Below are 27,802 nucleotides of genomic sequence, written 5' to 3'. Positions count from 1 at the left end.
GGAGGAAGCTCTTGTTGTGGTTGCAGACTAGTTGGATGTTGACAGAGTGGAAGCCTTTCCTGTTGATGAATCTAACTGGCCGATCACTGGGTGCTGTGTTGACCATATGGGTTCAATCGATGATGCCCTGTTGCTGAGTGACTCCAGTTCTTTGGCCTCCTTGTCTTCAGAGACAATAGGTAAGCACCTGGAGGTGGTCAGTGGTTTGTGAAGCAGCGCCTGGAGTGGCTATAAAAGCCAATTCTAGAGTGACAGACTCTTTCACAGGCACTGCAGATAAAATTGGTTGTTGAGGCTGTTGCACAGTTGGCTCTTTGCGTGTGCTTCTGTCTTTTTTCCTGCCAACAACTAAGTCTCTTCGACTCGCCAATCTTTAGCCCCGCCTTTATGGTTGCCCGCCAGCTCTGGCAATCACTGGCAACTGAATCCCATGACTTGTGATCAATGTCACAGGACTTCATGTCGCACTTGCAGACGTCTTTAAAACGGAGACATGGGCGGCCGGTGGGTCTGATACCAGTGACGAGCTCGCCGTACAATGTGTCCTTGGGGATCTTGCCACCTTCCATGCGGCTCACATGGCCAAGCTATCTCAAGCGCCGCTGCCTCAGTCGGGTGTATATGCTGGGGATGTTGGCCGCCTCAAGGACTTCTGCATTGGAGATACGGTCCTGCCACCTGTCCATGACTCCAGTGATGGTGGCGAAACCCAATGTCCTGTGTGGCTGTGAGGCCATTTCTGTTGTGAAATGAGTCTCCTGTCCAGTTCTGGCAAAGAAGGCATCAGTGACCTGCAAGATGCAGTGGTATGCAGCTGTTTGTGAGATTAAGGTCTGTAGCTGATCCTAAGAGAAAGGCAGAACTGAAGATATTCAAGGCCACAGTGACAGCTACTGACAGAGTATGACACCATTGCTGCGAGGTGGAAGGTCTTCAGTGACGGGTTCACAGATGTCTGTGACCATCTGCCTGCAGAGACGCAGTCTCTTGTGGCATTAGTTCTTGGTAATCTCCAGGTAGCGCAATCTTCGGTGGAAGATCCTGTTCGAGGGTATGGCATCCATTGTCTTCCTGCCCCTCTTTCCTCTCCCATGCCCTCCTGCTGATCAGGGTTCCACTCTTCCTGCAGAGGGTGTTTCCCCACATCGCCACTAGGCCTTAAAGCTGCCAGTTGTGACCGCGTTGCCAACCGTATCCTTCCTTTCAGACAGATGGCCTCCCAATTGTCCTCAGCAATCCTGTCCCCTGCTCTTCTGCCCCCACAATTTTTTTTTCATTCATCAAATGTGGAGATTTCTGGCCAGGCCAGCATTTAATGCCCATCCCTAATTACCCTTGAGAAGGTGGTGGCGAGCTGTCTTCTTGAACTGACGCAGTCCCTGGGGTAGGTCCATCCACAGTGCTGTTCGGAAGGGAATTCCAGGATTTTGACCCAGCAACAGTGAAGGAACGGTGATATAGTTCCAAGTCAAGATGGTGTGTGACTTGGAGGGGAACTTGCAGGTGCTGGTATTCCACTGCATCTGCTTCCCTTGTCCTTCTAGTTGGAAGAGGTCATGGGTTTGGAAGATGCTGTCGAAGGAGCCTTGGTGCGTTGCTGCAGTACATCTTGTAGATGGTACACACTGCTGCCACTGTGCGTCGGTGGTGGAGGGAGTGAATGTTTGTAGGTGGGGTGCCAATCAAGCGGGCTGCTTTGTCCTGGATGGTGTTGAGATTCTTGAGTGTTGCTGGAGCTGCATCCATCCAGGCAAGTGGAGAGTATTCCATCACACTCCTGACTTGTGCCTTGTAGATGGTGGACAGGCTTTGGGGAGTCAGGAGATGAGTTACTCGCCGCAGGATTCCTAGCCTCTGACCTGCTCTTGTAGCCACAGTATTTAAATGGCTACTCCAGTTCAGTTTCTGGTCAATGGTAACCCCTAGGATATTGATAGTGGGGGATTCAGCAATGGTAATGCCATTGAATGTTAAAAGGAGAAGGTCAGATTCTCTCTTGTTGGAGATGGTCATTGCTTGGCATTTGTCTGGCACGAATGTTACTTGCCACTTAATAGCCCAATCTAGATATTGTCCAGGTCCTGCTGCATTTCTACATGGACTACTTCAGTATCTGAAGAGTCGCAAAGGGTGCTGAACATTGTGCAATCATCAGCAAACATCCCCACTTCTGACCTTATGATTGAAGGAAGGTCATTGATGAAGCAGCTGAAGATGGTTGGGCCTAGGACACTACCCTGAGGAATTCCTGCAGTGATGTCCTGGAGCTCAGATGATTGACCTCCAACAACCACAACCATCTTCCTTTGCGCTAGGTTTGACTCTAACCAGTGAAGAACGTTTCCCCTAATTCCCATTGACTTCAGTTTTGTTTGGGCTCCTTGATGCCATACTCAGTTAAATGTTGCCTTGATGTCAAGGGCATTCACTCTCACCTCACCTCACCTCTTGAATTTAGCTCTTTGTCCATGTCTAAACCAAGGCTGTAATGAGGTCAGGAGCTGAGTGCCCCTGATGGAAACCAAACTGAGCTTCACTGAGCAAGTTATTGCTAAGCAAGTGCCGCTTGATAGCCCTGTTAATGACACCTTCCAACACTTTACTGATGATTGAGAGTAGACTGATGGGGCTGGTTTGCACTTGTCCTGCTTTTTGTGTGCAGGACATACCTGGGCAATTTTTCACATTGCAGGGTAGATGCCAGTGTTGTAGCTGTACTGGAACAGCTTGGCTTGGAGTGTGGCAAGTTCTGAAGCACAGGTCTTCAGTACTCTTGCCGGAATATTGTGAGGGTCCATAGCCTTTGCAGTATCCAATGCCTTTAGTTGTTTCTTGATATAATGTGGAGTGAATCTAATTGGCTGAAGTCTGGCATCTATGATGCTGGAGACTTCCGGAGGAGGCTGCGATGGATCTTCAACTTGGATCTTCTGACTGAAGATTGCTGCAAATGCTTCAGCCTTATCTTTGCACTGATATGTTGGGCTCCCCCATCATTGAGGATGGGGATACTTGTGGAGCCACCTCCTCCAGTTAGTTGTTTAATGGTCCACCACCATTCACGGCTGGATGTGGCAGGACTGCAGAGCTTAGATCTGGTCCGTTGGTTGTGGGTTCGCTTGGCTCTGTCTATTTCATGCTGCTTACGCAGTTTGGCACGCAGATAGTCCTGCGTTGTAGCTTCACCAGGTTGACATCTCATTTTGAAGTATGCCTGGTGCTGCTCCTAGCATGCCCTCCTGCACTCTTCATTGAACCAGGGTTGGTCTCCTGGCTTGATGGTAGTGGTAGAGTGGGGGATCTACCGGGCCATGAGGTTACATATTGTGGTTGAATACAATTCTGCTGCTGCTGTTGGCCCACAGTGCCTCATGGATGACCAGTTTTGCATGGCTAGAACTGTTTGAAATCTATCCCATTTAGCACGGTGGTAGTGCCACACAACACAATGGAGGGTATCCTCAATGTGAAGACGGGACTTTGTCTCCACATGGACTGTGCGGTGGTCTGCAGCAGGCAGATTGGTGAGGACGAGGTCAAGTATGTATTTCCCTCTTGTTGGTTCCCTCACCACCTGCTGCATACTCAGTCTCACAGCTATGTCCTTGAGCACTCAGTCAGCTCGGTCAGTAATGTGCTGCCGAGCCACTCTTGGTGATGGACAATGAAGTCCCCCACCCAGAGTACATTCTGCACACTTGCCACCTTCAGTGCTTCCTCCAAGTGGTGATCAAACATGGAGGAGTACTGATTCATCAGCTGAAGGAAGGCAGGAGGTGGAAATCAGCAGGAGGTTTCCTTGCCCATATTTGACCTGATGTCATGATACTTCATGGGGTCTCGGATCAATATTGAGGACTCACAGGGCAACTCTCTTCCGACTGTATACCACTGTGCCATCACCTCTGCTGGGTCTGTCCTGCTGGTGGGACAGGGCATACCCGGGGATGGTGATGGCAGTGTCTGGGACATTTTCTGTAAAGTATCATTCCGTGAGTATGACTATGTCAGGCTGTTGCTTGACTAGTCTGTGGGACAGCTCTCCCAACTTTGGCACAAGCCCCCAGATGTTAGTAAGGAGGACTTTGCAGAGACAATGCTGGCAGGGTGGGTGATGGCCCTGTTCAATGCCTGAGCGCTGAGTGCCTACTCTCCCCACCACCTGCATAATACCAAGGGCACCTTTTCACCAAATGGCGAGTCCCCCTTAGCCCTTTTGAGCCTCTTCTAGGGTCAGGCTGATGCCCTGGGTGGCCTTAATTGGCTCCTTACTCTGTACCCACTTTGCTTCAGCTGACCTGCCACAGACACCTCCTGAAACCCATGACCCACCTTCAAGATTCCACCTTCCCCCTCCAATAAGCTCTTCCACCCTCCGCCTGCCCTGGTTAACATTGTCGATTCTAGGGGCTGCATCCTAAGACTGACAGGCTGGCTGCACCAGTAATTTCAGGGAGCCTGCCTCCATTCCTGACCTCACGGTTTGGGGGGAAAATTCAGCCCAAGTGTTTCACTAGGGTCTACACATTAACTAACTTTTGTATTCCAGCAAGCATCTTACAGCTTGCAGCGCTCAGCAATTTTTACTTTGTGTTGGAAAATGTCTTTTGGTCTCAAGAAGTTTGCTGCTGAAAAATTTGGTTGTTACAAAAATATTTTGTATTCTTACATCATTAATTTCTCCAGCACTATTTCTTTACTTATTCTGATTTCTTTAATTTTCTCATTTTCACAAGATTCTTTGTTCCCCATTACTTCCAGAATGTTTCTTGTGTCTTCTACAATGAAGACACATACAAAGTATTGGTTTAATGTCTGTGCCATTTCCTTATTTCCCATTTTTGTTTCGCCTGTCTCTGTCTCGAATGGGCTCGTGTTTACTTTCACTTAACTCTTTCTATTTACATACCTATAGAAATGTTCACAATCTGTTTTTATGTTCTCTTGCTCGTTGACTCTCAAATTCTCTTTTCTCTGTCCTTATCAATTTCTTGGTTCTCCTTTGCTGAATTCCAAAATCGTCCCAATTGTCAAGCTTGCTGCTCTTTTTGGCAATTTTATAAACCCAATCCTTTGATTTTATACTATCTTTAACTCCTCTTGTCATTTAAATTTGTCCCAGACACTGCCATCACCATCCACTTTTTTGCGAGGTTTTTGTACCTCAAAAGAATGCAAATTTTTTGCAAATTACATATTTATTCTTTAAATGCTATCCACTGCTTGTCTAGCATCATATCTTTTAATGTAGTTTCCCAGATTAAAACCATAGTTTCGTACTTAACTAAATCACTTTCACAAGCAATATAAAATGCTAACATATTATGGTCACTCTTCCTTAGATGCCCCTTTACTGCAAGGTTATTAATTAATCCATTCTCATTACACAGTATTAAATCCAAAGTAGCCTGTTCCAAGTTGGCTCCTCAACATACTGATCTAGAAAACTGTCTTGCATACATTCCATGAATTTGATTTGCCCAGTGTAGTGGTTTTGTTTCCTTGTACTTACTAAGATTTTGGACATCAAGGCACTAATCATGCATCAGAGATCAGTTAACACTTAAATAATGGGTCCCTTTATTGAGGGTAATAGCATGGCATTGCATTGAAAGAGAATATCTGTACATGTCTGGTCTGTTTGATGATCAGCAGCAGACTGAGAGTGAGACTCAGTCACATGGTATGTTACAGCATTTCCTCTCCAGCAAGGTGTACTGAAAATGTAACCTCATCCACGCAAAAATGTATTACAACACTCAGTCTATATGAAGATTAAAGTTCCCTATGATTGTTGTATTACCCTTCTTACATGCACCTATAATTCCATGATTTATACTTTATTGGATTTATAATCTTTTAGATTAATTTTCCTATTTTTCCTTTATGAATTGTTACAAGTTTCAGCCAGAAATAGCAGATCTTCATTTTCCATCAGCTCAGTGTACAGACTGGGCAACAACACTAACTGCAGCTCTAGTATGTTAATCCACAGATTATGTTTGTTAATGGGAGTCCCGTCACATCCAATGCTCCATAGTCACTGCACTGCCCTACAGCTAATATAAGGGGGCCTATAAACAACTCCCACCAATGTTTTCTGCCCCTTGATGTTTCTTAGTTCCACCCAAACTGATACTACTTGAGCTAAGATCCTTTCTCTCTACTGTCTTTGTCCCTCCCTTTATTATCAGGGCGATCCCTCCTCCTTTACCATTTTGCCTTTCTCTTTGGAAAGTGAACTATCCTGGAATATTTAGTTCTCAACCTTGACCACTTTGTAACCATATCTCCAAAATGGCTATTAGATCAAGGCTATTAATTACTATCTATGTTATTAATTAATCTGTTTTCTTGTGAATGTTTCTCGCATTCAGATACTGTGCCTTTAGCTTTGATTTTTTCTAATTTTCCCTGATGTTACCTTGGTCACTAATGCCCTGTTACCTTTGTTATTCTCTCTGTCCCTTCCTGACCCACTCTGCTTATTTTTACCCAAAACTCTGCTCTGCTCTAGAGCCTTAACAATTCCCTTGCTGATTTGTAATTTACCTTTCCAGAATTCTCCCCCTCCACTCAGCCCCACCCCCCACCGCCCCACATCAGTTTGCAGCCCTGTCTAACACTCTGGTTATTAGATTTTCCAGGACCCTGGCCACAGCTCAATTTAAGTGGAGCCCTCACTTAAATGGCCTCCTGCATTATGGTACAATGGTCAGTTTGTCCATCCATCCTGCAGTCTCTGTTCTCATCCACACAGATAGCAAGTACTTTGTAGTTGATCAAAGTCAAGGGCTGAGCTGCTCCTGGATTCCCATACTGCCTGACATGGAGTCACTCCCTCCTGTCCCTGACCATTGATCAACTCTCCATTTAACCTAAGGAGTGTGACTGCTTCGTGGAACAAAGTGTCCAGGTAACTCTCCCCCTCACTGCTGCCCTACAATGTTTGCAGCTCGGACTCCAGCTCAACAACTCTAAACTGAATTTCCTCGAGCTGCAGATACTTACTGCAGATATGGTTTTCTGGGATCACAATCCTCTCCAGAAACTCCCACATGCTGCAGTTATTGCTCACCTCCTGCCCGGCCATGACTATCTAACCATATCTATTTATTTATTTGATTCGTTTTTTTAATTGAATTAATTATTTTAGATTTATTTATTCATTGGTTCATTTAGCTTAAGTTACAAATTTAGTAATTAATTTAAGTAAAGTAACAGCAAGTTACAGTTTCCTAGTTTAGAAAAAAAACTGTAAAGCTGTAATACTCACCAACCAATCCCCTACTTGCTGTGCTGTGCTGGCATTTTAAAATTCCTGGTGGTTGGGGTTCCCGCCCTCTCCAATCCAACCAGCGATGTATCCCCTCGAATTTACAAGGTTAAGGGGTGATTTGATTGAAGTTTTCAAGATATTAAGGGAACAGATAAGGTAGATGGAAAGAAACAATTTCCACTGGTTGGAGAGTCTAGGACTAGGGGGCATAGTCTAAAAATTAAAGCCAGACATTTCAGGACTGAAATTCGGAAACACATCTACACACAATAGGTGATTGAAGTTTGGAACTCTCTTCCGCAAATGGCAATTGATGCAAGATTAATTGTAAATTTTAAATCTGAGATTGATAGCTTGTTGTTAACCAAAGGTATTAAGGGATATTGAGCAAAGGCAGGTATATGGAGTGAGGTCAAAGATCAGCCATGATCACATTGAATTGTGGAACAGGCTCGAGGGGCTAAATGGCCTCCTCCTGTTCCGATGTTCCTATGCACAAAGGGAGAGAGCACACAGGTTCTCAGATGCAGTTCTGGAGCTCCTGGTGGAGGACATCCAGAGGAAGAGGGATTTCATGTAACCGCAGAGGGGAAGGAGGCCACCTCACCCTCTTGTCGATCTCTCCTGCAGCATCTGGTGCTGCTCTGCCTGGTCTCATATCCTCCTCCCATTCCTGACACAGACTAAAGAGGAACCCCAGCAAGATGCTGATGATCAAGCATTCCTTTTCTCCGATAAGTTGTCCAATACGGTGGTGAAGCACAGGGCTTACTCCTCCTCAGAGAGTTACCAGAATACATGTTGATAGAGTGTTGATCAAGTCTTGACAAAGGTATAAGAAAGTCTCCCGATGTATTTCTGATGTCCTCTTCACAGCTGCAGCAGCAGTGAACAAGAAATGGTGAGGATCCCTTTAAGGAGGCCTTGAAATTGACATCAACGCTGTGCTTACTCCCAAGTGGCTGGTTGCTGTTAGGAGAGGGTGTTAGTTGAGGTGATGGCCATCAAAATACCGATCAGCCTCTTTACTGAGCACTAGCAGGCATTTTAAGTGCAATCAGTTTTTGAACAAGCCTTCGAGTGGCTGTTCTTAGTGCTGGTGTCAACTCCTTTACCATGATGGTATATTGTAGTAATCAGGGGCTAAACCAGTGTTTCATCTCAAGGCCCCACCTTGACCATCTCCACAGATCATTAATGCCTGAGCCCATTGCTGAAAATTGCTCCCAGAGATTGATAAGTGTAAAAGTGGCTGCTCGTAGCAGATAGGTCAGTAATCAGAGGACACAGATTTTAGTTAATTGACAATAAAAACTGGAGGGGAGATGAGGAGAATTTGATGATACACAGCATGTTGTTATGATCAGGAATGCACTGCCTGACAGGGTTGGTGGAGCAGATTCAATATTAACTTTCAAAAGGAAATTGAATCTACACTATCCAGGATGGAATGTTGCCTCCTTGGTGCTCGGGTCAAGGATGTTTCTGGGCAGCAGCAGGACATTCTGAAGGTTGAGGGTGAAAAGTCAGAGGTTGTGGTACACATTGGTACCAACGACATAAGTAGAAAGAGGGATGAGGTCCTGCAACAAGTATTTAGGGAGCTAGGTAGCAGATTAAAAAGCAGGACCTCAAAGGTTGTGATCTCTGGATTACTGCCAGTGCCACGTGCTAGTGAGTATAGGAATAGGAGGATAGAGCAGATGAATGCGTGGCTGAGGAGGTGGTGCAGGAGGGAAGGCTTTAGTTTCCTGGATCACTGGCTCTGTTTCTGGCAAAGGTGAGACCTGTACAAGTTGGAGGGGTTGCACTTGAACCAGAACAGGACCAACATCCTGGCAGGGAGGTTTGATCATGCTGTTGGGGGTGGGGGGGAGTAAACTAATTTGGCAGGGGGGTGGGATACAGAGTGGAGGTACAGTAAAGGGTGATGCACAGTCAAATATAAAAGAGAAGATGAGTCAGTCTGGAAGGCAGAGCAAATATAGATACAAGTGAAAAATGCAAGGCTGGATTGCATTTATTTTAAGGAGTCTTACTCGTAAGGCAGATGAACGGAGGGCATTAATTAGCACATGGCATTATGATATTATTGCTATCACAGATACATGGTTGAGAGAGGGGCAGGACTGGCAACTCAATATTCCAGGGTATAGAACCTTCAGGCATGACGGGGAAGGGGTAAAAGAGGAGGTGGCATTGCACTGTTGATCAAGGAGTCATTCACTGCAGTAAGGAGGGATGATATCTTAGAAGGTTCCTCAAATGAGGCCATATGGGTAGAACTTAAAAAAAAAGGGGGCAATCACTTGGCTGGGAGTGTACTACAGGCCCCCAAACAGTCAGGGAGAGATAGAGGAGCAGATATGTAAGCAAATCTCAGAGAGGTGTAAAAATAATAGGGTAATAATGGTAGGGGATTTCAACTTCCCCAATATCAACTAGGATAGTCTTAGTGCAAAAGGCTTAAAGGGGGAAGAATTCTTAAAATGCATACAGGCGAGCTTTTATGTGCCCGGACGTAGATAGTCCTACAAGAGAAGGGGCAGTACTGGACCTAATCCTAGGGAATGAAGCCAGACAAGTGGTAGAAGTGTCAGTGGGGGATCATTTCGGAGATAGTGACCATAACTCTGTAAGATTTAAGGTAGTTACTGAAAAGGACAAAGATGGACCGAAAATAAAGGTACTGAACTGGGAGAAGGCCAATTTTAAGATGATAAAACAAGATCTGGCCAAAGTGGACTGGGAGCAGCTACTTGTAGGAAAGTCAACATCGGATCAGTGGGAGTCATTCAAAAAGGAAATAACGAGAGTTCAGAGCCAAAATGTACCCATGAAGGTGAAGGGTAGGACCAACAACTCCAAGGAACCCTGGATGTCAAGGGATATAGAGGATTGGATCAGTGAAAAAAAGGAGGCTTATGGCAGATTCAGAGTGCTGAAAACAGCGGAGGCACTAGAGGAGTATAGAAAATGTAGGGGGGTACTAAAAAAGTAATTAGGAGAGCGAAGCGGGGACATGAAAAAACATTGATGGACAAGATAAAGAAAAATCCTGAGGCGTTTTATAAGTATATTAAGGGCAAGAGGATAACCAGGGAAAGACTAGGGCCCATTAGGCACCAAAGTGGCAATCTGTGTGTGGAGCCGGAGGTCAAAGGTGAGGTTTTAAATGATTACTTTTCATCTGTGTTCACTATGGAGAAGGACGATGTAGGTGTAGAGATCAGGGAGGGGATCGTGATATACTTGAGCGTATTCGCATTGAAAGGGAGGAAGTATTATAGCGGACTTAAAAGTGATAAATCCCCAGGCCCAGATGAGATGTATCCCAGGCTGTTATGTGAGGCAAGGGAGGAGATAGCAGGGGCCCTGACACAAATTTTCAAATCCTCTCTGGCCGCAGGAGAGGTACCAGAGGATTAGAGGACAGTGAATGTGGTTACATTATTCAAAAGGGGTAGCAGAGATAAACCAGCTAATTATAGGCCACTGAGTCTTTACTGGGCCTGGGAAACTATTGGAAAAAATTCTGAGGGACAGGATTAATCTCCACTTGGAGAGGTAGGGATTAATCAGGAATAGTCAGCATGGCTTTGTCAGGGGTAGATCGTGTCTGACTAACTTGATTGAATTTTTTGAGGCGGTGACGAAATGTGTAGATGAGGGTAAAGCAGTTGATTTAGTCTATATGAACTTCAGTAAGGCTTTTGATAAGGTCCCGAATGGGAGATTGGGATCCAAGGCAATTTGGCAAATTGGATCCAAAATTGGCTGAGTGGCAGGAGGCAGAGGGTAATGGTCGAGTGTTGTTTTTGCGAGTCGAAGCCTGTGACCGGTGGTGTACCGCAGGGATTGGTGCTGGGACCCTTGCTGTTTGTTGTGTACATTAATGATTTAGACATGAATATAGGAGGTATGATCAGTAAGTTCGCAGATGGCATGAAAATTCGTGTCGTCAATAGTGAGGGGGAAAGCCTTAGATTAGAGAATGATATCGATGGGCTGGTCAGCTGGGCAGAGCTGTGGCAGTGAAAAGTGTGAGGTGATGTATTTTAGGAGGGCTAACAGGGCAAGGGAATATACAATGGATGGTAGGACCCTAGGAAGTACAGATGGTCAGAGTGACCTTGGTGTACTTGTCCATAGATCACTGAAGGCAGCAGCAGAGGTAGATAAGATGGTTCGGAAAGCATATGGGATACTTGCCTTTATTCGCCGAGGCATAGAATATAAGAGCAGGGAGGTTATGATAGAGCTGTAAAAAATGCCAGTTCGGCCACAGCTGAAGTACTGTGTACAGTTCTGGGCACCACACTATAGGAAGGATGTAATTGCACTTGAGAGGGTGTAGAGGAGATTCACCAGGATGTTGCCTGGGCTAGAGCATTTCAGCAATGAAGAGAGACTGAAAAGGCTAGTGTTGTTTTCCTTAGAGCAGGGAAGACTGAGGAGAGATCTGATTGAGGTATACAAAATTATGAGGGACATTGATAGGTTAGATAGGAAGAAACTTTTTCCCTTACCAGAGGGGCCAATAACCAGGGAGCATAGATTTAAGGTAAGGTGCAAAAGGTTTAGAAGGGACTTGAGGAAAACATTTTTCACGCGGAGGATGGTTGGAATCTGGAACACACTGCCTGAAGGGGTGGTAGAGGCAGGAACCCTCACAACAATTAAGAAGTATTTAGATGAGCACTTGAAACGCCACAGTATACAAGGCTACGGGCCAAGTGCTGGGAAATGGTACTAGAATAGTTAGGTGCTTGATGGCCAGCACAGACACGATGGGCTGAAGGGCCTGTTTCTGTGCTGTATAACTCTATGACTCTATGACTTGTTGCCTCTTTCTGTGCTGTATCATTCTATGATTGTATAAACAGTGGCGATTGCTGTTGCGATTATTGCAGCTTGTTTTAATCTAATTCCCTTAAACTACAGCTCGTGTTGCTCTGAATGGAACAATGGAGAACGGGGAACCAGAGACAGAGACTGATTGGGATCAGGACCTTGAAAAACGTAGTGCATTTGGGAGAGGAACTTGTTCTGACGGTTGGTTTTATCTTGGTTATTGTTACAAGTTCAACTCCATGAAAAAGTCTTGGATAGATGCTGAGGTAAGTCTCTGAAGTCTCCACTGTAAGTTATTGGGTTTGTTCCTCAGTGTTTCTAAATGTGACCAGACACAGAGAATGAAAGAACCTTCTTGTTTGTATCTGGACAGTTCTGATTGACTCAGTGTGTCCCATCACCTGGGTAACATGGTCTACAATGTATTCTACGTTAAACACTGAGGACACTGAACTGTGACATTGAATCCTACAGACAAGGGCCCAGGTTCATCCATGGACTGTGGTGAGGGTGTTATAACTGGTCTGAGTGTCTCTGGATTAGAAAAGAGTAAAATCAGCACAACTCCCTGATCCTGGTCACCGTCGAGTGAAACTTTCTGCAAAATGCATTGTGTTGAAGTTTGTTGGGGAGAGCGGATCCTGCTCTTCAGATCGAACGGGACAAGGTCACTTTAAAGGATTTCCTGTCAGGCTATTGAATGAGCAGATAGTGTAAAAATCCAACACTGTATCTGTTCAGCTAAGTGATTAGACATTTGGAAAACCTGCAAGAAATAATCTGATCTTTGGTTAGTCTTCTTAATACGAATTTATATTGAATGGTTTCTCCAGGTCACTTTCACTGAATGGGTCACTAAATGGTACAAATTTAAAAGGGGTGCAGGAACAGAGAGACCTGGGGATATACATGCACAAATCTTTGAGGTAACAAGACAAAATCCTGGAACTCCCCACAGAACAGCATTGTGGGAGTACCTTCACCACACAGATTGCAGTGGTTTAAGAAGTCACTTCACCACCACATTCTCAAGGGCAATTAGGGATGGGCTATCATGCTGGGTTTGCCAACGATGCCCACATCCCATGAATAAATTAATATCCACAGCTCACTGGGGCAGAGAATTTAAAATTAAAAAAGGCCTTTGTACTCTTCTTTGGCCTTCTTGTCTTGAGAGACAATGGGTAAGTGCCTGGAGGTGGTCAGAGGATTGTGAAGCAGTGCCTGGAGTGGTTAGAAAGGCCAATTCCAGAGTGACAGGCTCTTCCACAGGTGCTGCAGAAAAATTTGTTTGTCGGGGCTGTTACACAGTTGGCTCTCCATTTGCGCTTCTGTCTTTTTTCCTGCCAACTGCTAAGTCTTTTCGACTCGCCACACTTTAGCCCCGCCTTTATGGCTGCCCGCCAGCTCTGGCGATCACTGGCAGCTGACTCCCACGACTTGTGATCAATGTCACAGGACTTCATGTCACGTTTGCAGACGTCTTTAAAACTGAGACATGGACGGCCGGTGGGTCTGATACCAGTGGCGAGCTCGCTGTACAATGTGTCTTTGGGGATCCTGCCATCTTCCATGCGGCTCACATGGCCAAGCCATCTCAAGCGCCGCTGACTCAGTAGTGTGTATAAGCTGGGGATGTTGGCCGTCTCGTAGACTTCTGCATTGGAGATACGGTCCTGCCACCTGATGCCAAGTATTCTCCAGAGGCAGCGAAGATGGAATGAATTGAGACGTCGCTCTTGGCTGACATACATTGTCCAGGCCTCGCTGCCATAGAGCAAGGTACTGAGGACACAGGCTTGATACACTCGGACTTTTGTGTTCCATGTCAGTGCGCCATTTTCTCACACTCTCGTGGCCAGGCTGGACATAGCAGTGGAAGCCTTTCCCATGCGCTTGATGATTTCTGCATCTCGGGACAGGTTACTGGTGATAGTTGAGCCTGGGTAGGTGAACTCTTGAACCACTTCCAGAGCGTGGTCGCCAATATTGATGGATGGAGCATTTCTGACATCCTGTCCCATGATGTTTATTTTCTTGAGGCTGATGGTTAGGCCAAATTCATTGCAGGCAGCCGCAAACCTGTCGATGAGACTCTGCAGACACTCTTCAGTGTGAGATATTAAAGCAGCATCGTCAGCAAAGAGGAGTTCCCTGATGAGGACTTTCCGTACTTTGGACTTCGCTCTTAGACGGGCAAGGTTGAACAACCTGCCCCCTGATCTTATGTGGAGGAAAATTCCTTCTTCTGTGGACTTGTACGCATGTGAGAGCAGCAGGGAGAAAAAAATCCCAAAAAGTGTGGGTGCGAGAACACAGCCCTGTTTCACGCCACTCAGGATAGGAAAGGGGTCTGATGAAGTGCCGCAATGTTGAATTGTACCTTTCATTTTGTCATGGAATGAGGTGATGATACTTAGTAGCTTTGGTGGACATCCAATCTTTTCTAGTAGTCTGAAGAGACCACGTCTGCTGACGAGGTCAAAGGCTTTGGTGAGATCAATGAAAACAATGTAGAGCAGCACCTGTTGTTCGCGGCATTTCTCCTGTATCTGACAAAGGGAGAACAGCATGTCAATGGTCGATCTCTCTGCTCGAAAGCCACACTGTGCCTCAGGGTAGACGCGCTCGGCCAGCTTCTGGAGCCTGTTTAAAGCGACTTGAGCAAAGACTTTCCCACTATGCTGAGCAGGGAGATTCCACAGTAGTTGTTGCAGTCACCGCGGTCACCTTTGTTTTTAAAGAGGGTGATGATATTGGCATCGCGCATGTCCTGAGGTACTGCTCCCTCGTCCCAGCACAGGCATAGCAGTTCATGTAGTGCTGAGAGTATAGCAGGCTTGGCACTCTTGATTATTGCAGGGGCAATGCTGTCCTTCCCAGGGGCTTTTCCGCTGGCTAGAGAATCAATGGCATCACTGAGTTCCAATTTTGTTGGCTGTACGTCCAGCTCATCCATGACTGGTAGAGGCTGGGCTGCATTGAGGGCAGTCTCAGTGACAATATTCTCCCTGGAGTACAGTTCTCGGTAGTGCTCAACCCAGCGGTCCATTTGCTTGCGTTGGTCAGTGATTATGTCCCCTGATTTAGATTTGAGGGGGGCGATCTTCTTGATGGTTGGCCCAAAAGCTCTCTTAATGCCATCATACATTCCTCTGATGTTTCCGGTGTCTGAGGCCAGCTGAATATGATTGCATAGGTGTTGCCAGTAGTCATTTGCGCAGCGCCTGGCTGTTCTTTGTGCAGTGCTTCTGGCTGCTTTAAGTGCTAAGGATGTTAACTCGCTGCAGGCTTTCTTGTAGCTCAACAGTGCAATGCTCTTAGCGGCTATGACAGGTTCCAGCTCTTCAGTATGAGATTGAAACCAGTCTGCATTTCTCTTCGCACGTTTGCCGTAGGTGGTCAAAGCTGACTCATAGATGGCGTCTCTGATGTGGGCCCACTTGGTCTCAGCCTCCCCTGTGGGAGTGTTTTGAAGGGCTGTTACAAGTGAATTTAGAAATCTTTGTAACAGCTGTGGATGAGAAATTCTGCTCGTGTTGATGCGCTGGGTGGCTCTTCTGCTTGGAATGATGCAACTTCTTTGGTCTGAATCTAACCTTGCTGCACACCAGGGAGTGGTCGGTGTCGCAGTCCGCACTGTAGAAGCTGTATGTGATTTGAACACTGTTTAAGGAGGCTCGCCTTGTGACGATGAGGTCTAGCTGGTTCCAACGACGCGATCTTGGGTGCCTCCATGAAACCTGGTGACAGGGTTTAGTGAGAAAGAGCGAGTTGGTGTTGCAGAGGTTATGATACGTACACAACTCAAGCAGTCTCTGCCCATTCTCATTTATCCTTCCAACGCCATAGCGCCCAAAGCAGGAGGGCCATGAGTCATGGTCAGCCCCAACCCTGGCATTGAAGTCCCCCAGCAATACTACAACAGTCTGAAAGGGTTAATCTTGAGAGCGTGTAAAGAATACTGCCAGCCATGATGATGTAAGAGATCATGTGGGAGACTCGAGAACCAATACAGCATGGCTTTTGAAGGAGACACACAGGCTAGAGTGGAGTGTATATAGCTTCTACTAAACAAATATTAATGTTAAAATACTAAAATCTAAGAACTTCTCTGTCTGGATTCAATACGGTGGCAGCATACAGCAAATAGCTGAAAAGAGGAAAAAAAAACTGCAGGCCTTCAGAGGCTGAGAAAAGCTCCATAGAACAGAAGTATGGCTGCCTACTGATCAAATCCATTGATTGGGTGAGTTCTACTGTCACAGTTGAGAAATCATGGTAAAGAGCTTTTGAAGAGCTTAATGTAATTTTCTGAAGCCACCAAGGTTGAAAAAAAAGGGGAAAACCCAATCCTTCACTTGGGCTGAGCACCAGGGTGAAGAGCAAGAAACTCCCAATAAGCGTGCAAACTGCTGAAAAGCGCAGGAAACCCCGAAACACAGCAGGGAGATTCCATTAACACAGCAAAGCCCAAAAAAGAGAAACTAAGTACCTGCAGTTCTCAAAGAAAGGGGAAAGCCCTAGAACAGTCCATTAAAACAGCAGGGAGCTCTCAGACAGCTGATTCAACTCCATTAGGAAAACTGAATATACATTCAAAGTGAAATGCTCAAGCAAAGGGAAAAACCCTAAAACAGCCTATTAAAAACAGCAAAGCACCTGCTGCACTCCATTAAAGCAAGCTCACCAGAAAAAAAGTTTCTTAAAGGGGAACACTAAAAAAGTCCATAAAATAAAGCAACATGGATCAAAAGTTGGGAATGCCAGAGAGTTTCAAAAGGCAAGAGGAACCCAATCAGATTCAAAACTGGGTATTCTGGAGAAAAAGGCTCCTCAGATGCAGAATTGCATCTAAATTGGACAGGAAGTCTGAAGCAGAGCAAATGAATGCACTGTTGTAATCAAATCAATTGCTGCTTTGGCTGATTGGAAAATAGCAAGACAATGTCTTCACGAAACATCTGCCAAATTCAACAAGGTGTTGCTCCTTTTGATTCCTATTTCAACTTGTGGGGTAATAAGATTTCAGAAAGAGCAAAATTCAGAAAAAGGGTCCAGAAACTGAGCCAAGCAGTCGATTCTTTTATCAATGACCTTTACAAGCTTGCAGAGGCATTTGAATGTGGAAACCTTTAAAATAAATTGATAAGACATCATATTGTTGTGGGTGTTGCTGATGAATCCAGATCAGATCTTTTACAGTCTAAAGAAGATCCCCCACCACCACCAGCTCCACCCTGGAACAAAGCCATTCAGCTGATGAGGCAAGCCGATGACAGGAAGAACAACAGGGCAATCAGACGCATATATGTCCATGCAAACTAGGAACAGGAGTAGGCTATTCAGCCCCTCAAGCCTGCTCTGCCATTCTATAAGATCATGGCTGATTTTTTGTGGACACAACTCCACTTTCCTGCCTACCCTCGATACCCTTTGACTCCCTTGTTTGTGAAGAATCTGTCTACCTCTGCCTTAAAAACATTCAATGACCCTGCCTCCACCACTCTGTAGGAAAGAGAGTTCCACAGACTCATGACCCTCTGACAGAAAGCATTTCTCGTCATCTCTGTCTTAAATGGGAGACCCCTTAATTTTAAACTGTGTCTCCTAGTTTTAGTCTCTCCCACGAGGGGAAATGTCCTTTCAACATCCACCCTGTCAAGTCTCCTCAGCATTTTGAGTTTGGAAAGCAGGGACTGGTTGGGTAAGGTCTGTAATGTCCCAGAGACTGGTGGATCATATCAAACAGCATGTTCCTTCTGCTGTTCACAATGGACAAGGTTCAGACCGTACCCACCAGCCCGTGCCTGCAAAACTTAAAACACAGTGTCCAACATTAGATGTGATTCCGCAATTGGACAACATTTGCTAAATAATCCTCAGTGTGCTAAGAATTACACTGACAACTAATTTAAGATTGTCAGTCCGGCTTGCAGTGTGGTGCATTTGCATGTACTGGAGGCTGCATATATTAATACCCAGGCCCTGTTCTTTTCAGACAGAAAGAGCATGTACATACATAGCTCCTGTTTCAGCGAAACAAAATAAGTGACAGCTAATATAATGTAATAAAAACAAGAAATGCTGGAAATACTCAGCAGGTCTGGCAGCAACTGTGGTGAGAGAAGCAGAGTTAATGTTTCAGGTCAGTGATCCTTCTTCAGAACAGCAAATATTAGAAATGTAAAAGGTTATAAGCAAGTAAAGCAGGGGTGGGGCAAGAGATATCAAAGGAGAAGGTGTAGATAGGATAAAGTCACAGAATAGCTGACCAGAAGGTCGTGGAGCAAAGGCAAACAATATGTTAATGGTGTGTTGAAAGACTAAGCATTCGTACAGCCGCAAGTACAAACATGAAAAAAAGTGGGTAAGCAAACTGAACAAACTAAGATGAAATAAAATAAAATAAACACAAAGAAATATATAAAAATAGGAAAAAGAAAAAATAACTAAAAATAAAAGTAAAATGGGGGGCCCGTCATGCTCTGAAATTATTGAACTCAATGTTCAGTCCGGCAGGTTGTAGTGTGCCTAATCGGTAAATGAGATGCTGTTCCTCGAGCTTGCGTTGGAACACTGCAGCAAGCCCAGGACAAAGATGTTGGAATAGTGTAGGTCAGATGGTTTCACAGGTCGGTGCAACATCGAGGGCCGAAGGGCCTGTACTGCGCTGTAATGTTCTATGTGAGCATGAGAGTAGGGGGGAGTGTTGAAATGGCAAGCAACCGGAAGCTCGGGGTCCTGCTTGTGGACTGAGTGGAAGTGTTCCGCAAAGCGGTCACCCAGTCTGTGTTTGGTCTCCCTAATGTAGAGGAGACCACATTGTGAGTAGCGAATACAGTATACTACATTGAAAGAAGTACAAGTAAATTGCTGCTTCACCTGAAAGGAGTGTTTGGGGCCTGGGATAGTGAGAGCCAATCGCTGGTTCACTCCTCAGGGCAATGCCTTGACCAATCAGAGTCAAGCTGCCTGGTTTAAATTTCAAGCAAAGCTGGGGAGTGAACGGTCAGTCACCATAAACTGTGCATTCTCCATGGCAACGCCTCTACCAATCAGAATCCACTTGCCAACTAATCAGCACTCTCTTCTCATACAGTATAAATTTGTTGTTTCCCTTATACTGGTATTCTTTCAAATTGTCCTGATGAGTGCAAGATGAAAAGCTTCAACAAAATATCTCTGTTTTCAGCAATAATTATTTTATTTTCGAACCATGGGCCTGCGTTACGACCAGGTGTGAAAGCTGTGTAGGGGTCTTTTAGTGTCTTCACCTGGTCTTACTGTAACAGGGTTTAATTTTAAACACACTGTGTTTTGAGCTGCACCTTTGTGAATCCTTTTTCGCAGCTTTCCAATTATAAGGCAAAGAAACAAGCACACCAGGTTTTCTTTAGGTCTAAAAAAGAAAAGTGAAATTTATTAAACCTTAAACTTAAGCTCTAATGAGGTTAATTCCCACAGATACACGCCGCATCCCGCGCTAGCGTGCATACACGATACTCACATGCAAATAGAGACAGAAAAGAGCAGGTGAAAAATAAAATAGAGAGGTTTAGGACAGTATCAGAAGAGGATTTCTTGTTACTGTTTCAGTGTTTCCAGCTTGCCGTAGAGTCATTGATTGTAGACCCCTCTTACTTTTCACTGGGGCCCAGTATTCTTCTTAAACCTTGTTTATGTAGGAGACTTTTTTCTCTTGAGTTTATGTGTCTTCAATGGTTCTTCCATTCTGTGAGAAAGAAATGGGAACAGACAGGAGAGAGGTATTCTCAGTCCAGGAGCAAACATCCTTCTGATTTCAAATTCCTTGTTGGACGTTCAAATTCAAAAAACTCCAACAGTTAGCCAGCCTTGTGACCAAACCGGTCCGACTACGTCTGTTTTTGTATTCAGCCATCTTAGCAGTTAGCTTGGAATGCTTGCCTTTCCACCTTCAATGTCTGGCAATCAAATGTCCATTGTGGATTAAATTGGAAATGGGAATATCCCCATTGTTCTTTCAGGTACTGCCTGTTGATATGCAAATGTCTCTCTCCAACCAAAGTCTCCAATTGTTTTTAAAGCAAGTTCTTACTTCACCAACAACTGTTTAAAATCAATGTTCATGTGGCGAAATTAATTTTCCTCATTCTTGGCAGGTGGGGGGCTTGCCTGACAGCCTGTCTGAAACTTGTTATCAGATTTTTGCTTTTGCACAGAGCTGTTAATTATTCTGCCATTAACAGTCTCTCTGGACTAATGCTTTGTCTTTTAATACAACCGGTTTTGCCGTTGTTCCATGACATCTTTGTCATTTAATGTCTCCTGCCCTCTGCCCTATCCCATACCTTCCCTTTTTTTCATTCATTCATGGAATGTGGGCATCACTGGCAATGCCAGCATTTATTGTCCATCCCTAATTGCCCTTGAGAAGGTAGTAGTCAGCTGCCTTCTTGAACCGCTGCAGTCCATGTGAGGTAGGTACACCCACAGTGCTGTTAGGAAGGAAGTTCCAGGATTTTGACCCAGCGACAGTGAAGGAACGGCGATATGGTTCCAAGTCAGGATGGTGTGTGAGTTGGATGGGAATTTGCAGATGGGGATGTCCCCATGCATCTGCTGCTCTTGTCCTTCGAGGTGGTAAAGGTTGTGGGTTTGGAAGGTGCTGTCTAAGGAGCCTTGGTGCATTGCTGCAGTGCATCTTGTAGATGGTACACACTGCTGCCACTGTGCGTCGGTGGTGGAGGGAGTGAATGTTTGTGGATGGTGTGCCAATCAAGCGGGCTGCTTTGTTCTGGATGGCGTCAAGCTTCTTGAGTGTTGTTGGAGCTGCACCCATCCAGGCAAGTGGAGAGTATTCCATCACACTCCTGACTTGTGCCTTGTAGATGGTGGACAGGCTTTGGGAGGTCAGGAGGTGAGTTACTCGCCACAGGATGCCGAGCCTCGGACCTGTTCTTGTCGCCACAGTACTTATATGGCTACTCCAGTTCAGTTTCTACTGAAAGGTAGCCCCTAGGATGTTGATAGTGGGGGATTCAGCGATGGTAATGCCATCGAATGTCAAGGGGAGATGGTTAGATTCTCTCTTGTTGGAGATGGTCATTGCCTGGCACTTGTGTGGCGCAAATGTTACTTGCACTTATCAGCCCAAGCCTGGATATTGTCCAGGTCTTGCTGCATTTCTACACAGACTGCTTCAGTGTTTGAGGAGTCGCAAATGATGCTGAACATTGTGCATTCTGAACATTCTGACCTTATGATTGAAGGAAAGTCATTGATGAAGCAGCTGAAGATGGTTAGGCCTAGGACACTACCCTGAGGAACTCCTGCAGTGATGTTCTGGAGCTCAGATGATTGACCTCCAACAACCACAACCATCTTCCTTTGCTCTAGGTATGACTCCAACCAGCAGAGAGTTTTTCCCCTTGATCCCCATTGACAACAGTTTTGCTATGGCTCCTTGATGCCATACTGCGTCAAATGCTGCCTTGATGTCAAGGGTGGTCACTCTCACCTCACCTCTTCAGTTCAGCTCTTTTGTTCATGTTTGAACCAAGGCTGTAATGAGGTCAGGAGTTGAATGGCCCTGGCGGAACCCAAACTGAGCGTCACTGAGCAGGTTATTGCTAAGCAAGTGCTGCTTGATGGCACGGTTGATGACACCTTCCATCACTTTACTGATGATTGAGAGTAGACTGATGGGGCGATAATTGGCCGGGTTGGACTTGTCCTGCTTTTTGTATACAGGACATTTTGTTCTTCTTCCCCCTCCTCCTTTTCACTTGTTCAAAGCCTATTACATTTCTAACCTTTGCCAGTTCTGATGAAAGGTCACAGACCTGAAACGTTAACTGTTTCTCTGTCACAGGTGCTGCCAGACCTCCTGAGTATTTCCAGCATTTTTAGCTTTTATTCCAGTGTTTTGTTTGCTTTTTTTATGGCCTTAACCAATGTTGCTACTATAGTGTTTTGAATATCTATACTTGCGGATCTCACTCTTCCTCCACCCCATCTTGGCACATATTTTCTAAGGAGTATGCGGTGAACATATTTTTCCTACCAAAATGCGCAACCTCGCACATGTCTATATTGATATTAGTTTGGCAATTACACACTCATTCTTCAAGTTTATTCATGTCTTCCACTATTTTGTTGCAGTCCTTTTCTGTATTAATTATACCCCCTAATTTGGTGTCAGCTGCAAATTTTGTAATTGTACTTCCAATTCCCAAGTCCAGATTGTTTATGCTAAAGATGAAGAACAGTACTTCCAGAAGGCATGCTTATAGAACAACAATTCCCCACTTTTCCCAGTGTGAGTAACTAATTTTAACCCCTACACTGTTTTGTGTTGTAGCCAGCTTGATATGGATAGGGAATTGCTTAGGAGTTAGGAGACAGAGACTAGGGATAATGGGTGTGTACTCAAATTAGCAGGATGTGACTGATATTGTCCACAGGGATCTCTGCAGGGTCTCCGCTAATTCCATATACTATCATTTTTGTTATTAATCTCTTATGTAGAATCTTATCGAAAGCCTTCTGGAAGTCTATAGAAAGAGCATCCACAGGCACTTTATTATCTATCATGTTAGTTACCTCCTCAAAAAATTCAACTGCGTTCCTTCGACATGTTTTATCCTTTACAAATCCATGCCTGTTCTCTCTGAAAAGTTCATTTTGTCCATGTGCTTAGTCATCTCTACCTAATAAATGATAATCCACTAACATAACACATCTCTGCCCCATTCAGCTTATCTCTTGCTGAAACTCATCCCTAACTTTGTTAACTCGAGAATTGACCATTCCAATGTTCTCCAGGCCAGCATTTTCACATTGCACCCTCTCTAAAATTGAGCTGATCCAAAACTCTGCTGCCCAAAACTGAACTGAAGTGTCAATTATGGCTCAGTTGTATTATCTGTTTGTTCAGTGCACTGCCACCTTCGTTAGTCTAGCTAAAGATATTCTTTAGTCTGGATGAGTTAAAACATTACCCTTTATTACATTATAACTATTTACACTTCACACCAGTCTGTGTGACTCCTCCAAAGCCACACAGCATTTATCTTTGAGTCTCTCTTAGATATGATCTCTTACATCAACATGGTAGGAGGTATTCGTTACACTCTTTCACATTAACCCATTCCGACCCTTATACTACATCTCTCCCCCAAGTCTTTATCGAAATATACATTTACGTACATTCATATTTTATTTACATACGACCCAATCTCCCCCCAAGTCTCTGACATCGTAGATTCAATCTGTCAGGAGGCTTCACAACTCTTCCTGATCTTGTTGTCGTCAAATGTGGAAGATGGGTTATCTTTCTCTGATCTCTTATGTCTTGACTTGGGCAGCCTTCATTAAGAGTTATAATAAAAACAAGAAATGCTGGAATCACTCAGCAGGTCTAGCAGCATCTGTGGAAAGGGAAGCAGAGTTAACGTTTCGGATCAGTAACCCTTCTTCTGAACTGGAACATTAAGAGTTCATTAAGAGTTGTAACATTCAGTGTTTTCTAAATGACTGCATTTGTTGACAATGCTATCAGTAGGTGGCGCTGTTGTGGCACATGCTGCATTTGCGCATGTGCCACTAAAACGTCACAGCTTGCGACTGTAGCAGCTGCCAGGACTAAAGATGGCGCTGCTCAAAGAATCACACACAGGCAACCGAACAAACACGTGGCAGCATACAATGGCCGGAGTGAGAGAGTGGAGTGGGCCGGAGAGAGCAGCGCGGAGGGCGGGGAGAGCAGCGCGGGGGGGGTGGGGCGTGGAGGGCAGCGGCAGCGGAGGTGGGGAAGTGGGTGCGGTCGGAAGAGCAGGGGTGGGAGGGGGGGGGGGAGAGCTGGGGGAAGGAGGGGGGTGGGAGGGGGGGGAGACCTGGGAGAAGGAACGGGGGAGAGCTGGGGGAAGGAGGGGGGGAGAGCTGGGGGAAGGGGGGAGAGCTGGGGGAAGGGGGAGCAGCGGAGTGGAAGAGGAGTGCGTTTTTCTGTGCATGCTCCATAAACACAACAGCAAAAGACTTACCGGCCGGTCCCCATGCCCAGCGACACCAAGGTCTTCGGCTGCTCGCTCCCTGCGGCTCTCTATGGCCTCTCGCTTCCGGCCTTCTCCATCCAGCCGTTCCCTCCAGCTGCGGATCCCCAATCCAGTTTCTTTCTCCCCTACTCTTCAGCAGTACTTGAGGAATTGCAACTGTCTGGTCCCTGCCTTTTGCATGCTCCCTCTCCCCACCCCTCCCTGCTCTCCCCACCCCTCCCCCCGGTCCCTCTTCACCCACCCCTCCCTCTCCCTCTTCACCCACCCCTCCCTCTTCACTCACCCCTCCCTCCCCCTCGTCACCCACCCCTCCCTCTACCCCCTACCTCCACCCCTCCCTCTGCCCCCCTACCTCCAGCCCTCTACCTCCACCCCTCCCTCCACCCCCCTACCTCCACGCCTCCACCACAGTTGAATATCTGAAGTGCTGTTGCAAAGTCGGGGAAATAGCATGCAAAACAAAACCTCAACAATTCTGGGTTTAATTATTGAGAAGTTTTATTAAGTTCATGAAGCGTCCGAGGAACTGCTGTGCATGGATACATGAGTGTTGTGTCTCCAGCATTCCCGTGAGACAGACAGGCCGAGTCTCTGCTATGCACAGCTAAAGAGATTGTTCCTGTGGAGCCTTGTGGTGAATAAACGCTTGGCTCTCTATTCCACTACTGTATTGTCCATGTGAAGAAGGCAAAGTCACAAGAGTCTGAGCTCAGTCTATTCTTGGTGAATGTTCCCCAAGCGCATCCCAATGTGCATTCCCAATTCATCCATAAATGCAATGTTCCTTTCCACATCGTGACAAGCTCCGCAGCATGATCCAGTTGCCTTCGTTGCTTGAATGCTGACCTTAAGTCTCAAGGATTGTTTTCTCGACGGCATGTTTTACATGAAAAGAAATAAAGCAAATCAGAGTCAGAGCTTGCCTCCCTCCATCCACTGAAATTACTGTTGTGCACACCTTTTTAAGTTCTGCAGTGAAGGCACCAATTGATAACGTCGCCAATGAAGCACTTATTACCCACCTCAGATGCAGGAATCAGCACATCATTGTGTCCTCTCCTGCACTGCCTCCTTTGCTTGAATGCCGTCCTTAAATCTCAAGGATTGTTTTCTCAAGGGCACGTTTTACATGAAAAGAAATAAGGAAAGAACATCAGTGTCAGAGCTTCCCTCCCTCCAATGAACTTACTGTTGAGCATGCTTTATGTGCTGCAGTAAACGCATGTACTGATAACACTGCCAATGAATCACTTAGTACCCACCTCAGCTGTAGGAGTCAGGATGATGTAACTGCTCCTATCTCGTGATGGTTCAATGCTGCTCTCAGGGAAAACATGAATGATGTGAGGGTGCTGGAAAAAGAAGCACATTTCTATTGGACTATGAACATAAAGCAGGCCATTTAGCCCAGCTGTTCCCTGCTAGTGGTTATGCTACTCGTGCGCCTTCCCATACACTCCCATTTAATCCTGCCTACTACTATCAGCATCACCCATCTCTTTCACTCTTACCTACCTTTGCCTTCAAGCAACATTGGGGATGGAGAATGGTGTGGCTGCACTCCCACCTCACCAGTTGTGGACGCAGCAAGAGCATTCACATTCGTGCTACCACTGGACACGGCATGCTTGTTTCTTTTAGTGCTCAGTCTCTTCTTGCTGAATGTTCCCCAAGTGCTTGACCCCTTTGGACGCCCTCTCTGCTTGACAGGCAGCAGCTGGCAATTGCGGAGTCTCACAAGGCTCTGCATGGTTGTTTCAAGGGCGGATGGGGAAACAGGTGGCTGTGTGTCCATGTGCACAGCTCGGATGGGTGCAGGAACAGGTGGCTGTGTGTCCATGTGCACTGCTCTGATGGGTGCAGGAACAGGTGGCTGTGTGTCCATATGCACTGCTCGGGTGGGTGCAGGAACAGCTGGCTGTGTGTCCACATGCACTGCTCGGATGGGTGCAGGAACAGGTGGCTGTGTGTCCATGTGCACTGCTCTGATGGGTGCAGGAACAGGTGACTGTGTGTCCACATGCACTGCTCGGATGGGTGCAGGAACAGATGGCTGTGTGTCCACGTGCACTGCTCTGATGGGTGCAGGAACAGGTGGCTGTGCGTCCATGTGCACTGCTCGGATGGGTGCAGGAACAGGTGACTGTGTGTCCACGTGCACTGCTCTGATGGGTGCAGGAACAGGTGGCTGTATGTGCACGTGCACTGCTCTGATGGGTGCAGGAACAGGTGGCTGTGGGTCCAGGTGCACTGCTCTGATGGGTGCAGGAACAGGTGACTGTGTGTCCATATGCACTGCTCTGATTGGTGCAAGAACAGGTGGCTGTATGTCCCCGTGCACTGCTCTGATGGGTGCAGGAACAGCTGGCTGTGTGTCCATGTGCACTGCTCGGATGGGTGCAGGAACAGCTGGCTGTGTGTCCACGTGCACTGCTCTGATGGGTGCAGGAACAGCTGGCTGTGTGTCCACATGCACTGCTCGGATGGGTGCAGGAACAGCTGGCTGTGTGTCCACATGCACTGCTCGGATGGGTGCAGGAACAGCTGGCTGTGTGTCCATGTGCACTGCTCGGATGGGTGCAGGAACAGCTGGTTGTGTGTCCACATTCACTGCTCGGGTGGGTGCAGGAACAGGTGGCTGTGTGTCCATGTGCACTGCTCTGATGGGTGCAGGAACAGGTAGCTGTGTGTCCATATGCACTGCTCTGATGGGTGCAGGAACAGGTGGCTGTGTGTCCACATGCACTGCTCTGATGGGTGCAGGAACAGGTGGCTGTGTGTCCACGTGCACTGCTCTGATGGGTACAGGAACAGGTGGCTGTGTGTCCATGTGCACTGCTCGGGTGGGTGCAGGAACAGGTGGCTGTGTGTCCATGTGCACTGCACGGGTGGGTGCAGGAACAGGTGGCTGTGTGTCCATGTGCACTGCTCGGGTGGGTGCAGGAACAGGTGGCTGAGTGTCCATGTGCACTGCTCGGCTGGGTGCAGGAACAGCTGGCTGTGTGTCCACATGCACTGCTCGGAAGGGTGCAGGAACAGGTGGCTGTGTGTCCACATGCACTGCTCGGATGGGTGCAGGAACAGGTGGCTGTGTGTCCATGTGCACTGCTCTGATGGGTGCAGGAACAGGTGGCTGTGTGTCCACGTGCACTGCTCTGATGGGTGCAGGAACAGGTGGCTGTGTGTCCATGTGCACTGCTCAGATGGGTGCAGGAACAGGTGGCTGTGTGTCCACGTGCACTGCTCGGATGGGTGCAGGAACAGGTGGCTGTATGTCCACGTGCACTGCTCTGATGGGTGCAGGAACAGGTGGCTGTATGTCCACGTGCACCGCTCTGATGGGTGCAGGAACAGGTGGCTGTATGTCCACGTGCACTGCTCGGATGGGTGCAGGAACAGGTGGCTGTATGTCCACGTGCACTGCTCTGATGGGTGCAGGAACAGGTGGCTGTATGTCCACGTGCACTGCTCGGATGGGTGCAGGAACAGGTGGCTGTGTGTCCACGTGCACTGCTCTGATGGGTGCAGGAACAGGTGGCTGTATGTCCAACTGCACTGCTCTGATGGGTGCAGGAACAGGTGGCTGTGTGTCCACGTGCACTGCTCTGATGGGTGCAGGAACAGGTGGCTG

General features: G+C 46.5%; 1 protein-coding gene across 1 annotated transcript in view; it reads left to right on the top strand.

The window, feature by feature from the left end:
- LOC137385015 (lectin-like) overlaps positions 1-27,802 on the top strand; it is a 78,081-nt gene that overhangs the window by 11,617 nt on the left and 38,662 nt on the right. Inside the window, exon 3 of the mRNA XM_068059751.1 lies at positions 12,224-12,399. Coding sequence (XP_067915852.1) covers positions 12,224-12,399 — 176 coding nt within the window. The remainder of the gene's footprint in view (positions 1-12,223; positions 12,400-27,802) is intronic.

This window comes from Heterodontus francisci, chromosome 27, assembly GCF_036365525.1.
Source record: "Heterodontus francisci isolate sHetFra1 chromosome 27, sHetFra1.hap1, whole genome shotgun sequence".
NCBI lineage: Eukaryota > Metazoa > Chordata > Chondrichthyes > Heterodontiformes > Heterodontidae > Heterodontus > Heterodontus francisci.
Note: the sequence above shows the minus strand (reverse complement) of the source record. Positions and strands in the feature narration are given on the sequence as shown.